The 12,161-nt window shown below is 50.2% G+C and overlaps 1 protein-coding gene across 1 annotated transcript; it reads left to right on the top strand.

Annotated features, from left to right (window-relative positions):
- Positions 1-1,667: 1,667 nt before the first annotated feature.
- RHOU (ras homolog family member U) lies at positions 1,668-11,919 on the top strand. The gene is made up of 3 exons (XM_060035125.1): positions 1,668-2,166; positions 3,728-3,786; positions 9,076-11,919. Exons 1-3 carry the CDS (start codon positions 1,914-1,916, stop codon positions 9,529-9,531), a joined length of 768 nt encoding a protein of 255 aa, XP_059891108.1. The 5' UTR covers positions 1,668-1,913; the 3' UTR covers positions 9,532-11,919.
- Positions 11,920-12,161: the final 242 nt, after the last annotated feature.

The raw sequence follows: 12,161 nt of genomic DNA, 5'->3' as shown, positions 1-12,161 counted from the left end.
GTTTTATGATGGAAAGAATAGCCACGAACTACCGTCTGGCTTCAGGAAGCTATATCTAAACTCTGTGACTGCTTTGCTACTGGAACCTTCCGGTGCTGGGGAGAGTGGGAAAGTTCAGATGGATACCAGCAGTATACTGCATAGTAGGCACGTGACTGGCGGCCATTCCTACACCTGGGTGGCTAGAAATAAGGTAACTATATGTGGGAACTGAAAACCACACAGATACATCCCATCAGGGTCAAGGCTCATTCTTTGGGTCAGGCAAGTGCAAGTTTGGCCCCTTAAACTTTGCTCCCTTGTCTCCTTCCTTCCCTCACCTTGGTCCTGGCTCTGTATCCATTAAACGCAAACAAAATGTCTCCCCAACTTTACTTTACTTTGGCTTGATCCTCAGAATGTCCACTGCCACATCACAGCTTCTCCGTATGAGAAGTTAGAGTTGAAAGAGATAGTGGGATTAATTGGTGGTGGTTAAAATATATGATTTTGAAAAATTTACAAAAACATAACCATGTGTTCACACTGCTAGGGGCCCCAGGGCCTTGGAGAGGTTCTCTGCAAATGAGGGGCCATGGATTCAAGGCTCCAGCCTCTTGGTAAATCCACCTCTGCATTCCAACTACAGCCACACTTCCAAGGCTGAGTTTATCACTCTGTCTTATTTTTGCTTTCAAGGACACTGGGTAAGAACTCAGGCTCTGGAGCCAGACTACTTGAATCCTGGCACTGCCAATTCCTCGCTTGTGGGACCTCAGCATTTTATCTAATATCTCTGTGCCTCGGATTTTCTCATTCTATACCCATAAGATGGGTATAAGTAATGATAAGATGACAGGAACTAGCTCATGCTGAGTGCTTACCAGTGTCTGGCACGTAAGAAAGGATCGATGTTTATTAGCTACTGTAACTTTTATTATTAGTATCACCATTCGTGTTCACAGTATGTGCCTCTTCTCACACCACAGTGCAAACCCCGAGGAGCCTTTGTGTCCGGACTAGGCCCAGAAAGGCTTCCCTGTCTTTCCGGATGGACTGCTGACTAGATGTAGAGGAAGGAGTCACAGATAAACGGATTCCCCACCACCACCATAATACTAACGTCACCACATTACATTTAAGCAAATGTAGGAATTGGGGCTATAAAGACATTTGCTGGTTCAGGGCACGCCAAAGAGAAAGTCACACGAGCATTAACAAAGGACCTGACGTTCTTTTGCTCTCAAACGACAGAATACATTACTTTGGAAGAAGAAAAATCACACGACGGGCAGCGGCTAGACATTAAACGAAAAGTTGGCTGTTAATTCAGCCTCCTTCCGACGACTGTCCCCCAGGCATTTCACTGCCCCCCTCGGGTGCAGCGCTGTGGCCGAGGAGGCCGGGACCGCGTGGAGAAGGGGGCGAGGGGCGCAGAGCCCGGAGGAGCCTGGCCGCCGGCCGCGTGGACGCAGGCGGCGGGACCGCGGGCCTCTAGGCGGTGGCGTCAGTGTCGGCGCCGGGAGGAGCTGCCCTCTGCCGGCCCGGCTCCTCGGCGCCGCCCCAATCGGGCGTCCGGCGGCCCCCCGGCGGCTGTCTGGGTCCCCCGCCCGCGGCCGCGGTCCCGCCCCCCGCGCGCCCGGCTCCGGCTCCGGCTCGAGCGCAGAGCGCGGCACGCAGGCGGGGGCGCTGTGGGCCCGGCGCGGTGAACGAACGGCCGCCCCGCCTCCTCCCCGCGCCCGCCCCCAGCGCGCCTGGCCGCCGGGAAGCGGGAGGAGACAGCGCGGGGCTCCGCGCCGCTCGGCCCGCAGTCCTCGGCCGCGGAACGGAGCCGGCGCCGCGCGAGCCCGAGTCCAGCCCGAGCCGCCCGGCCGCCTTTGTCTGCACCTCGCGCCTGGGTCGGGGACAGCTCCCCCCGCGGCGGGCGCGGGCCGATGCCCCCGCAGCAGGGGGACCCCGCGTTCCCGGGCCGCTGCGAGGCGCCGCCCGTGCCGCCCCGCCGGGAGCGTGGGGGGCGCGGGCCCGGGGCGCCGGGGGGCCGGGGACGCGCGGGCGGCGCGGAGGGGCGCGGCGTCAAGTGCGTGCTGGTCGGCGACGGCGCGGTGGGCAAGACCAGCCTGGTGGTGAGCTACACCACCAACGGCTACCCCACCGAGTACATCCCCACCGCCTTCGACAACTTCTCAGGTGAGCGGGGCCGGGGCCGGGGGCCTGCGGGGGGCGTGGGGCCGCGGGGACCGGGAGCCTTAACCCTGGCGCGGGGAGCGGCGGTCGCCTCGCCATTCAGGGGCAGACGGTGGGGTCTAACAGGTCGCGCCCAGGTGGCCTGGTCAGTTTCCTGGGTAGAGAAGTTGCGTCAGGTCGACGTTGCTGGCGCTGCTGCCGGGTTTCGATCGGAAGGTGACGCGCAGGTGCCATTACCTGTGGCCCGAGGGTCCGTCCTTTCCTGTTGGTGGCTCCCCTCCCGAGGGCGTCTCCACTTTTAAAGAGCCGCGGAGACGGGGGAAGAGAGTGGATTTAGTGGAAATGGCACTAGAAGCACTAGGGAGGACCGAGGTTTGGATTAAACCTGGAGAGTAAACACAGCTTCTTCCCTCCGAGCACCAACGCTTCCCCTGCCCCCGCTTCCACCGCCCCCATGGGCTCTGTTTCTGAGTCTTAGTATCTTTTCAGTATCTCTTTAAGCTACTGAAAGCTCTGATGTGTACAGTGCTATATCATTTGGTTTGGTAGCTATCAAGATAAAGGAGTCCTTATTCTTGATTTTTCAAGTCTTTTTGAAATTTAAGAAAAAGTTAAAATCCATGGAAGCTAGGGTGAAACACTTTCTCTGTTTTTTTTTTTTTAAAGCACACACACACACACACACACACACACACACACACAGAGTCACACACAAGCTTCTCGATCTTTTGGAAAGTCATGGTGGCAAGGACTTGCTTTCTTCCACCTGGAAGGCACCCTAGGTAAAACAGTGCTGTGCTACTGGGTTTCCCACCTAAACGATACTGTTTTTTTCCTTTTTTTCCCTCCTCCCAACTGAGTAGTGTAAACATGTATAAACAATTTAGAAAGTTGTATTGAGACAAAACGGAGTACTTCATTCAAATAGAAACCTCAGAGCCGCGCCCTGATGCAGGCCCCTCCCCAGATACCCCTTCCCAGTGGAAAGGTGGGAATGGTTTTCTTTCCTTTCCTTTTCTCTTTTAATCCGCTCTTTGAGCTGACATGGAGAGATAAGCTGTGCCCTCTTTTATAAGCAGGACAATGCGGGCAGCCTGTGTTTGCACGTGTTCTCAAAACAAGCCACACTTTTATGATAAACCCCAAAGTCACCGAACATTTCCCAAGGGAAAGCAGAATTATTTGTGAGATTTTTCCACTGACTTAAAGCTGCAAGGTTGGTTCCCACTTACCCCCCAGTGTTGTTTTTGGGTTTTTTGAAACAAGTGTGACAGGAAAATAAACCTTCTGGGGCTGGGAGAAGAGCGCAGGCCCTTCTGGGTGCCGTCAAAGCTTCTGGCCTCCTGCCTTCTCTGGGGCACGGAGCGAATTGCCCACCCTGCAGGTTTGGGTGCAGAAATGCCTCACGGGCCTCTTTGTTTTAGGCAAGTCTTGAATTCACTGGGGACCCAGAATAGGAGCTGAAGGGTTTGGAGTGAGAATGGTCATACAAATTAAAACTATCATTCTTCTGGAAAAGGTTAAAAGAGACCCCCCTGACAGTCCTTTTGGTCTTATTTTTAAGCTGTGGTTTCCGTGGATGGGCGGCCCGTGAGACTCCAGCTCTGTGACACTGCAGGACAGGTCAGTATCACATCGCTGCTCAGTGCTGGGCGAGGACAGGGCCTTTTAAAGCCCTTCACCCCCGCCCCAGCTGGGCCATTCTAGAGCCCCACCCCCACGTATGGCCCCTCACAGAGGGTGGTGGTGGGGACACAGAGCTCCGTGCCAATAAAACAGGGTTTGGCCCGGCTCTGTGTGGGCAGGACAGGGGAAACAGGGTCAAGAGACGTTCTTCTGGGAATTTCGGATCTTATTTACTTTCTGGTTTTTATTAAAAATTATCAATGTTGCTTTGTGCTCATTTCTCAAAGTAAGTTGGCTGTAGCTTACGATCATTTTATTAAAGGTCAGCAAGCCAAATACTTAATAAACTTACTCAAGAAGAAGATGGAGTTCACGTCAGTAAGTGTTAATGTTTCCCTTCCTGAGCATGGTTGGACTTGCTGGGGTTGCTCCCATCCCTTGAAGCAGAGATACAGCGGCCCAGGCTGTCCTGAGCTGGAGGAATGAATGAGCCGGGACCTGATCCTTCCGAATTGCGAACGTTTATTCCTGTCTTGGCCAGGCACTTGGACAAGACAGCCAGGGAGCTGGTGGGAAGACCCGGTGTGAGGTCCCCTTTGGGGTGTCCCTGAAGAGCTCCAGGGACCCCGGTCCCCCCGAATGGTGTTCACGTCACTGAGTTCTCACCGTGCTCTGTGAGGGCCCAGGGTGCCGTCTCTTGAGTTAGCCAAAGTGACAAGTTACTAAGCATGTAGTCTCCCCAGCACTTGAGAAAGTGCTGGGGTACTTTGTCGGCAGGTAAAAGTGCCCATTTCACTTCTGAGGTGTCACACGACCATATACATTGAAGAAGAAGCTGGCTTTCCAGTGTCCCCAAGAACCTCCTCCACACCAGGGCTTCTCAGTTACTCACCCACTTGGGACAGCAAATCCAGTCAGGGCTTTGTTTTTCAAACCTCGATGTGACACAAAGACTGGGCAGCCTTGATCCCCAGCAGAACGCTGGTTTGGCGGTGGCCACGGTGGCACACGTCATAGCCAAACCTCTTCTGCTCTGTCCTTACCCTTCCACTGGGGCTTCCCAGTTCCCCCTTTATGGGGAGCAGAAAAAACCAACCGGTCTGCATTTTCTTGCCTGTGGAAAAGAAAAATCAAAGAACACAGGCTCTTCTAATATTTAATCTTTCTGGACGCCCTGCTGCTATTTATAATGAAAGATTAATTGCTTTGTATAAAGATGTTTTTCCTACCTTGGGTCAGATTTTCTGATGTTTAAAATGAAGGCCGGGACTTCCCTGGAGGTCCAGTGGTTGAGACTCTGGGCTTCCAACGTGGGGAGCGTGGGTTCGATCCCTGGTCGGGGAACTAGGATCCCGCATGCCGTACAGCACAGCCAAAAAATAAAATAAAATGAGGGTCGAGTAGTGCCTCCGTAAACAGAGGCCTCCCTTTTGTAGCAAGATGTGGCGGCTGAACAGCCCGAGAATAAGACAGAAGGCGGGAGAACTCAAGACACCAAAGGGTGTGCTTATCTGGGACCCTTTAGGGAGGAGGAGGCAGCCCCGTGCAGGCAGCTGCCCACCGCTGGCTCGCCTGTCAGGTGTTGGTTCTGCTGGCAGACATGGCTTCCCGGGCTGGGGTTCCCTGCCTCATGCCTTCTCGGTGCCTGGTACAGAGTGGGGCTTCTTCACGGTTTGTAGAGTGGATCAATCAATAAATGGAGTGCTGGGTCCTGGGGGAGGCAAACTTTAAGTCATGGGCTTGCCGCTCAACAGACTTACAGTCTACCTGTTAGTAGAACTTGTGAAGGAAACCAGTGAGGTTACAGGAGGAGGACAGCAAAGTCAGCTCAAGGGGCAGGATGGGTAGACCCAGGAGGAAAATCTCTGAGCAATTTTGAAAGAGGAATAGGTCTTTTACCAGGAACACTATGTAGAAATGATCCTGAATTATCAAGGAAGAATTTAATTTTTTCCTTAATAGGGTCTGTTTCAAAGTCAGGGCATCAAGCGAATCATTTTAGACGTATTTTCATGGAAAAGGTTCATAATTCAGGAAATGAAAAGGTTTTGGTGCAAGTTGGTAAGCTTTGGTTTATTTGGAAATTATCCTTCTGCTCTCCCAGCAGTTATTCTTGTTTGTTTGTTTGTTTTTTGAATAGATCCATTGTTTTATTTATTTACTTATTTTTGGCTGCGTTGGGTCTTCATTGCTGGGCGCAGGCTTTCTCCAATTGCGGCCAGCGGGGGCTGCTCTCCGTTGCGCTGCGCGAGCTTCTCATGGCGGTGGCTTCTCTTGTTGCGGAGCACGGGCTCTAGGCACGCGGGCTTCAGTAGCTGTGGCACGTGAGCTCAGTAGTTGTGGCTCACGGGCTCTAGAGCGCAGGCTCAGTAGTTGTGGTTCACGGGCTCAGTAGTTGTGGCTCGTGGGCTCTAGAGCGCAGGCTCAGTAGCTGTGGCGCACGGGCCTAGTTGCTCCGTGGCATAGCTGGATCTTCCTGGACCAGGGCTCGAACCTGGGACCCCTGCATTGGCAGGCGGATTCTTAACCACTGTGCCACCAGGGAAGCCCTCCCAGCAGTTTTTTTGGTTGAGATTCACAGTATTTCTTACCTGATTAGTAAGTATGTCTAATTGTGTAAGGAATGAGGCCAACCGTCTACAGATTTGTAGAAAACCAGCTTCAAAAACTATTTGTGAAAAATACACAGCTGGTGAGATAAAGTCAGTTTTTTCCCTCTCCCCAAGTATCAGTATTTGCTTTGACCATAAGCAAAGCTGGGTAAGGTGGTAGTCCTTTCCTACCCTCCCTACTCCAGATCTGATAAACTACTTTTTAAGGGACTTGATTTGACACGTGCCATATTCCCTTCGTGTTGTCCCAGCCCGTGGCACTGCGCCCACCCCCACAGGCAGTTGTCATGGTAGCTTCCTGAGGACACAGCGACTCCAGCGACCTCCTTTGCAAAGTCCCAGAGAATGTGAGCACCGGTGGCCGTCGCCTAGGGACCAAACGCAGGTTTCACATAGCAGCTGAGAGCTGGGTAAATAACTAGAAATCGCTTCTTGTGCCTTGGAGTTTTCTTGTTGGGGGCTCAGTGAGCATGTAAGATGTTAAAAGGAGTTTTTAATGCTGTGGAAATTTCACTGTGATCAATTTCACACCACGTGAAATTGATCAGACTGAAAGAGCCTGACCAATAGCAGGTGAAAACTCTTCAGCCTTCTGAACCATGAGGCACTTGGGGAAATCTTTATACTTAAAAAAAAGAAGAAATCCGACTGCAGCTTGACTAGCACTGTTGTCCAGCGGCCTGTCAATCCCACCCGGCCCTGCCCTGCCCTGAATCCCAGGCACATCTCTGGGCCTCAGAACATGTTTCCTTGAGGGTCCATTACAGTTGGCCTTATCACACGTATGTGTGCTGCATTTATTTCAGCAGATAGCTAAGATTTCTGGTCAGCAGGATTTAATTTCTGCCTTGCTTCCCGAGTCCCTCAGCCAGAACCTCAGAGGTCTGGGAGCCAGATTGCCAAAGCCCGGTCACGAGGCCTGGGCCTGTGCTCACCTTTCTTTTTATTGGTAACGCAACCCCAGATCCAGGGCCCAGCAGGTGCAGTGACTGCCAGCAGCGCGGGCAACGCCTCCGTCCTGTGCTTCTTCCTTGCAGGCCTCCGAGAACAGAGGGAATGTTTCATTAAAAGATCCTCGTGGCTGGGCCATGGGCCACCTGGATGGGTTTCTGTGTTTCTTCTTTCAGCACAGAGTTGGCACTAAGAAATCCAAGGCTTTTTTTCTTCTTTCTTTCTCTTTAACTTTTGCATGTAGAAGTCGGAGAAGTGGCAGTGACACGGAGAGAGGCCGTATTCCTTCCTGAGGAAGGACTTTAATACTGGTTGACTTTAATATTGTTACTTGGGTGTTGCCCCACAAACTGAAATACGGAGCCTCAGATGAGGAAAGTGAACTCAAATAAAAAGATCCAGGCTTCCCTTATCCCTAGAAAAAGGCCACAGATGCAGCATAACATGCACGTAAATAATAGCTCGTAAATAATCATATGTGTCAACTGAGCGGCAGAAACCTGGGTGACGTTTACCTTTTCCTTGCTGCTGGGAATCTGTTTGTCACCTTATGCCGGAGGATGGTTGGCACCCACATATAGAAATTTCAAATAGAAATGAGATGATGTAAATGTTTTCCTAGAAGAGAGATGAGTGAAAGCTTTCAGTTAGCTAAATATGGTGCTGCAGGGAACTCTAGGGTGTTTGATATAAAGAAACACTGATTTGGAGACAGATGTCCCTACAAGGGCTGAGGCCATGTCTGTCTGTCCCCAGCCAAATCCCCTGGAGTCTGGTGTCTGATGCGTGGTGCCTGGAGTCCCACATGCATCTCTGTTAGTGAGTGAGTGCGGCACGGCCTTCAGCAGCGTGGTGGGTGGTTGGTTTATATAATCAGCTCTAACTTGTTCCATCCAGTTCTCTATCCCTCAGAAGTTGGGTGGGTACACCCTTTCTCTGGTTCTTTATCCTCCCAAAGCTTCGTGCGTGGGGGCCTCTGGGATTCATGGAGAGAAAAGAAGGGAGGGAAAGTAAAAGAAAAGGAGGGAGGGAGAAAAAGATAAATCGAGAAGTGTTATATCCAGCAAGTGTGAGACTGTATTCACCAGTGTTGTATGTGACATTGAGAGGCACACATTCTCTGGGTCCCTAATGAGAGTGGCCAAGTCTGGGTCCTCAACTCCAGACCTGTGTCTGATTCCCATGATTCTGCACCGCGTGTGCCCTGAATGTGCCCTGGGTGTGCCCAGCGCAGATGGGATGGAACAGGCATGGCTCATCACTGCTGTGAGGATGGGCAGGGATGGGTCCTTACAGAGGCGCTGGGTTCACAGACTGGGGTTCCCTGGAGTCAGGGTGGAGCCCCGAGGATCAGCGTGGGTACTGTGTTCGTTTTAAGAGCCTGACTAAGTACCAGAGTTGAAGGAGTGGGTCTGAGTTACTCTGTGCTGAAGCCTAGAGAAAGTAAATTTTATTTTGAAAATCCATCTAATTTAAGGACCTTTCCTATGGTAAATTGCAAGTAGGTCTAGAGCATCAAGGAAAATGTTGAGCACGTCGGGCAGGTTTCCCGGGGCTGGGAGCATTGCCCCACTTGGCAACAGGGGCCTTTTGAGGACTCTCGCTCTTCCTTCCATCCCTCGTGGGCTTTCTGTTACCTGCCAGACCCTCTCCAGAAAAACGGTCTTTGTGCTGATGAGAACTGATGTAAAAGATAACGTGTGGGTGTTTGGCTCGCTTGCAGGATGAGTTTGACAAGCTCCGGCCTCTGTGCTACACCAGCGCCGACATCTTCCTCCTGTGCTTCAGTGTCGTGGGCCCCTCCTCCTTCCAGAACGTCAGTGAGAAATGGGTGCCAGAGATTCGCTGCCACTGTCCCAAAGCCCCCATCATCCTCGTGGGGACGCAGTCGGATCTCAGAGAAGACGTCAAAGTCCTCATCGAGCTGGACAAATGCAAAGAGAAACCCGTGCCCGAGGAGGCGGCCAGGTTGTGTGCTGAGGAGATCAAAGCTGCCTCCTACATCGAGTGCTCGGCCTTGACTCAGAAGAACCTCAAAGAGGTCTTTGATGCAGCCATCGTCGCCGGAATCCAGTACTCGGACTCTCAGCAGCAGCCCAGGAAGTCCAAGAGCAGGACTCCGGACAAGATGAAGACCCTGTCCAAGTCCTGGTGGAAGAAGTACTGCTGTTTCGTATGATGCTGGTGGGGCCCCGACGGGCTGTGTTCCGACGAACTCCGCACTAGAGGCTATATTAGCTGAAACAACTCCTTTGACCATGTAGAACCTGTATAGAGAATGCGCGTGTATATGGATTATAGGAGATGCTCCAATGTATGTATCCTTTCTTGCCTTTGACCTTCTCGTTTGTTTGAGCCGAGGGATGAGATACTTATGCAAGAGGTCTTTGAAGTAAGTTAAGCGTTTGTCATGACTCTGGGAATTTAGAGCTCTAGACCATTGGATTAATTTATATCTAATATGAAAAGGCACCTCAGATCTGGGCGTCCAGAGTGAAATTTTGCCACGAGATAATGCACGGAAGAACAAAGAGGAAATGGCATGGTTAGCTGTCCCTTGATTGAGGGCCAGCTATGGTCAGAGTAACTCTTAGCTTTGAAACCTCATACTTTTCCCCCTTTTTTTTAAGGAGCAAAAATCTGAGAAAAAAAAAGAGAGAGACCTTTGCCTATAAAACCTCAAATCAGTCACTTTGGTTGTATTCTTATACCTGGTTGCTTAAGATTTAAAAGCAACCAACAAAAAAACATGCCACTAACTATGGTGCTGTGTAGACCAAAAAGGAAAAGTTGTTGATGGGAGTTTTTCATCCTGAGACCGTATCAACAGCCAAAATGCCATGAGGAGTGTAGCAAGTGATAGCTCTGTTTTCTTTAGGGAGTGATTCACGTTGAGCTCACAGCATGGTATTTGCTGTCATGCACATGAGCCAAACTGCCTGAACCTCTGTGATGACAGCGCTCAGGAGACCTGTCGGGGTTGTTTCTTACCTTCTAGGCTTCCCTTGCCCCATCTTCAGGGGCCGTGAACCCTCTTGCAAGGCCTGTAGCAGGCGGATGTTTGGGGGACACAAAATGTCCTTATTTTCCTGAAGTCAGCGTAAAGGTACTTCTTTGTGTACGCACGCAAACACGGATCTAGAGGTGGCCATTCTTGCTTCTGATTCAGACTTTTAAACAGTTAATGGGAAAAAATGTGGCCCCAGAAACAGCTGTGAGGGAAGCCTGGCTTCCTCTTTTAACACTTTCTGGAACAGATCTCTTTTTGATGATGCCTTGAGATGTGATTCTAGGTGTATCTTCACACATTTTGGAGCCCATGTTAAAACATGAGCGTCTCTTAGAACCTATTTTAATATGAATGTCTCTTGAAACCTATTAAAACAGCCAGTGAAATCCACACATGCCTTTCAGGGAGCTGGTGATAGAGACAGCGCCTCGTGTGGGATCGGTGGTGGCAGGGACCGCAGCACCCTTGCTCAGCTGTCTCCTCACTGTGGAACAGTCAGAAAACCACAGATTGGTGACATGTTTGTGTTCTTCCAGGTGGCGGTTTTTAGGGCTTCATGTTCTGGAGGGGGAAAGTGCCCAAAGTGCCAGAGAGCAGTTTTACTCTGGGATGGGGCTGCTTCTGAGATGCCGAGAAGTAGCTGAATGCATCAGATTGTGACGTCAGGCTTGCAGTGGTGATGCAGATCTACCAAAATCAGTCAGTAACTGGGGAAATCTCTGTAATGCCAGCAGGTAGAGGAGTTTATCTTTCTGTGGGTCTTGTCCTTTTTATGTTAAAAAAAAAATCCAATTTGTGTTTCTTTTTACAGAAAGTAAATGATCAGACTATACTTTAGGTTAGAGGCTTCTTTTATTTCTACTAGTAAATAAAATTAACTAATTTCCTTGTTTAAAAACTGAAAAACATGCTGTTTATTATTTATTTTTCAATACATTGAAATTGATATCATTGCTTCCTGAAGCGTTTAGTTACATCCTGAGTGAATAAAATTACTTCATTTGTGGAAATGCCCCAAATGGACCTAATGAAATGTGTTCGAAGCTTGGTGCCTGGCTCACCTACCCGTGAGCTTCCCAGACGGGGCTCTGCCTGCCCTGGTGTGGAGCGGGTGAGGAAGGGTTATTTGACTGGCAAGTGATTTCAAACAGTATTTTTATAGTAAAGCAAATGTCATGGAGTAAAATGCAAGTTAATTTTTAAGACTGAACACAAAACTTGAAAGAAATTTTATGCCTGTGACAGCATATGGGGCTCTTCTTGGTCCCCCAGTGGAGGGGGGAACCTTTGCCACCCTCTGCCTTTAGGGCCAGCGGTTGGTGAGGAACACCTCTGTGGTCCAGTCCCAGAGCTTTACTCGTGTTTCATTTTCAGCCCCGCTTGATGCAGCCTGTACTATTAGTGCGAAAAACCCAGAAGGTTGACACTGAGATGCAACAGGTTTTAATATGTTGCCAAATTTATAGAAGAGTAAATGCACAATTGTACTCGAGGTTTTCCTCCATTTTTACTTCTTGGGGAAAATAAAGATTTGGGCAGAAAAGTTTTTAAAAGTATGTGCTCGAGTTAAATATAAATTTGATTCACTTCAGAGCTCAGACGTTGTTAAACTTACAGCTTGGTATCGAGGAGGACGTTTTATCAGAGTTGTGCTTTGGGAAATACCCTAGCATAAGTCCTGCGGTGTAGGCCCGTCATAATTTAACAATACAGGGTCCTCTACAACTGTCATCTCTTTTCACCATGTGTGTAGAAATGAACCTTTTGTAATGTTGATCTCTGTGCTTGACACACTTATG

The sequence above is a fragment of the Delphinus delphis genome, chromosome 16 (assembly GCF_949987515.2).
Source record: "Delphinus delphis chromosome 16, mDelDel1.2, whole genome shotgun sequence".
Classification (NCBI taxonomy): Eukaryota; Metazoa; Chordata; class Mammalia; order Artiodactyla; family Delphinidae; genus Delphinus; species Delphinus delphis.
This window is presented reverse-complemented; position numbering and strand designations above follow the sequence as displayed.

Bases quoted from the DNA above. Each gene is read 5' to 3' on its own strand.
- RHOU (XM_060035125.1), top strand. From the start codon at position 1,914: ATGCCCCCGCAGCAGGGGGACCCCGCGTTCCCGGGCCGCTGCGAGGCG. The intron at 2,167-3,727 runs GTGAGCGGGGCC...CTTATTTTTAAG, and splicing joins CGCCTTCGACAACTTCTCAG to CTGTGGTTTCCGTGGATGGG. The intron at 3,787-9,075 runs GTCAGTATCACA...GCTCGCTTGCAG, and splicing joins TCTGTGACACTGCAGGACAG to GATGAGTTTGACAAGCTCCG.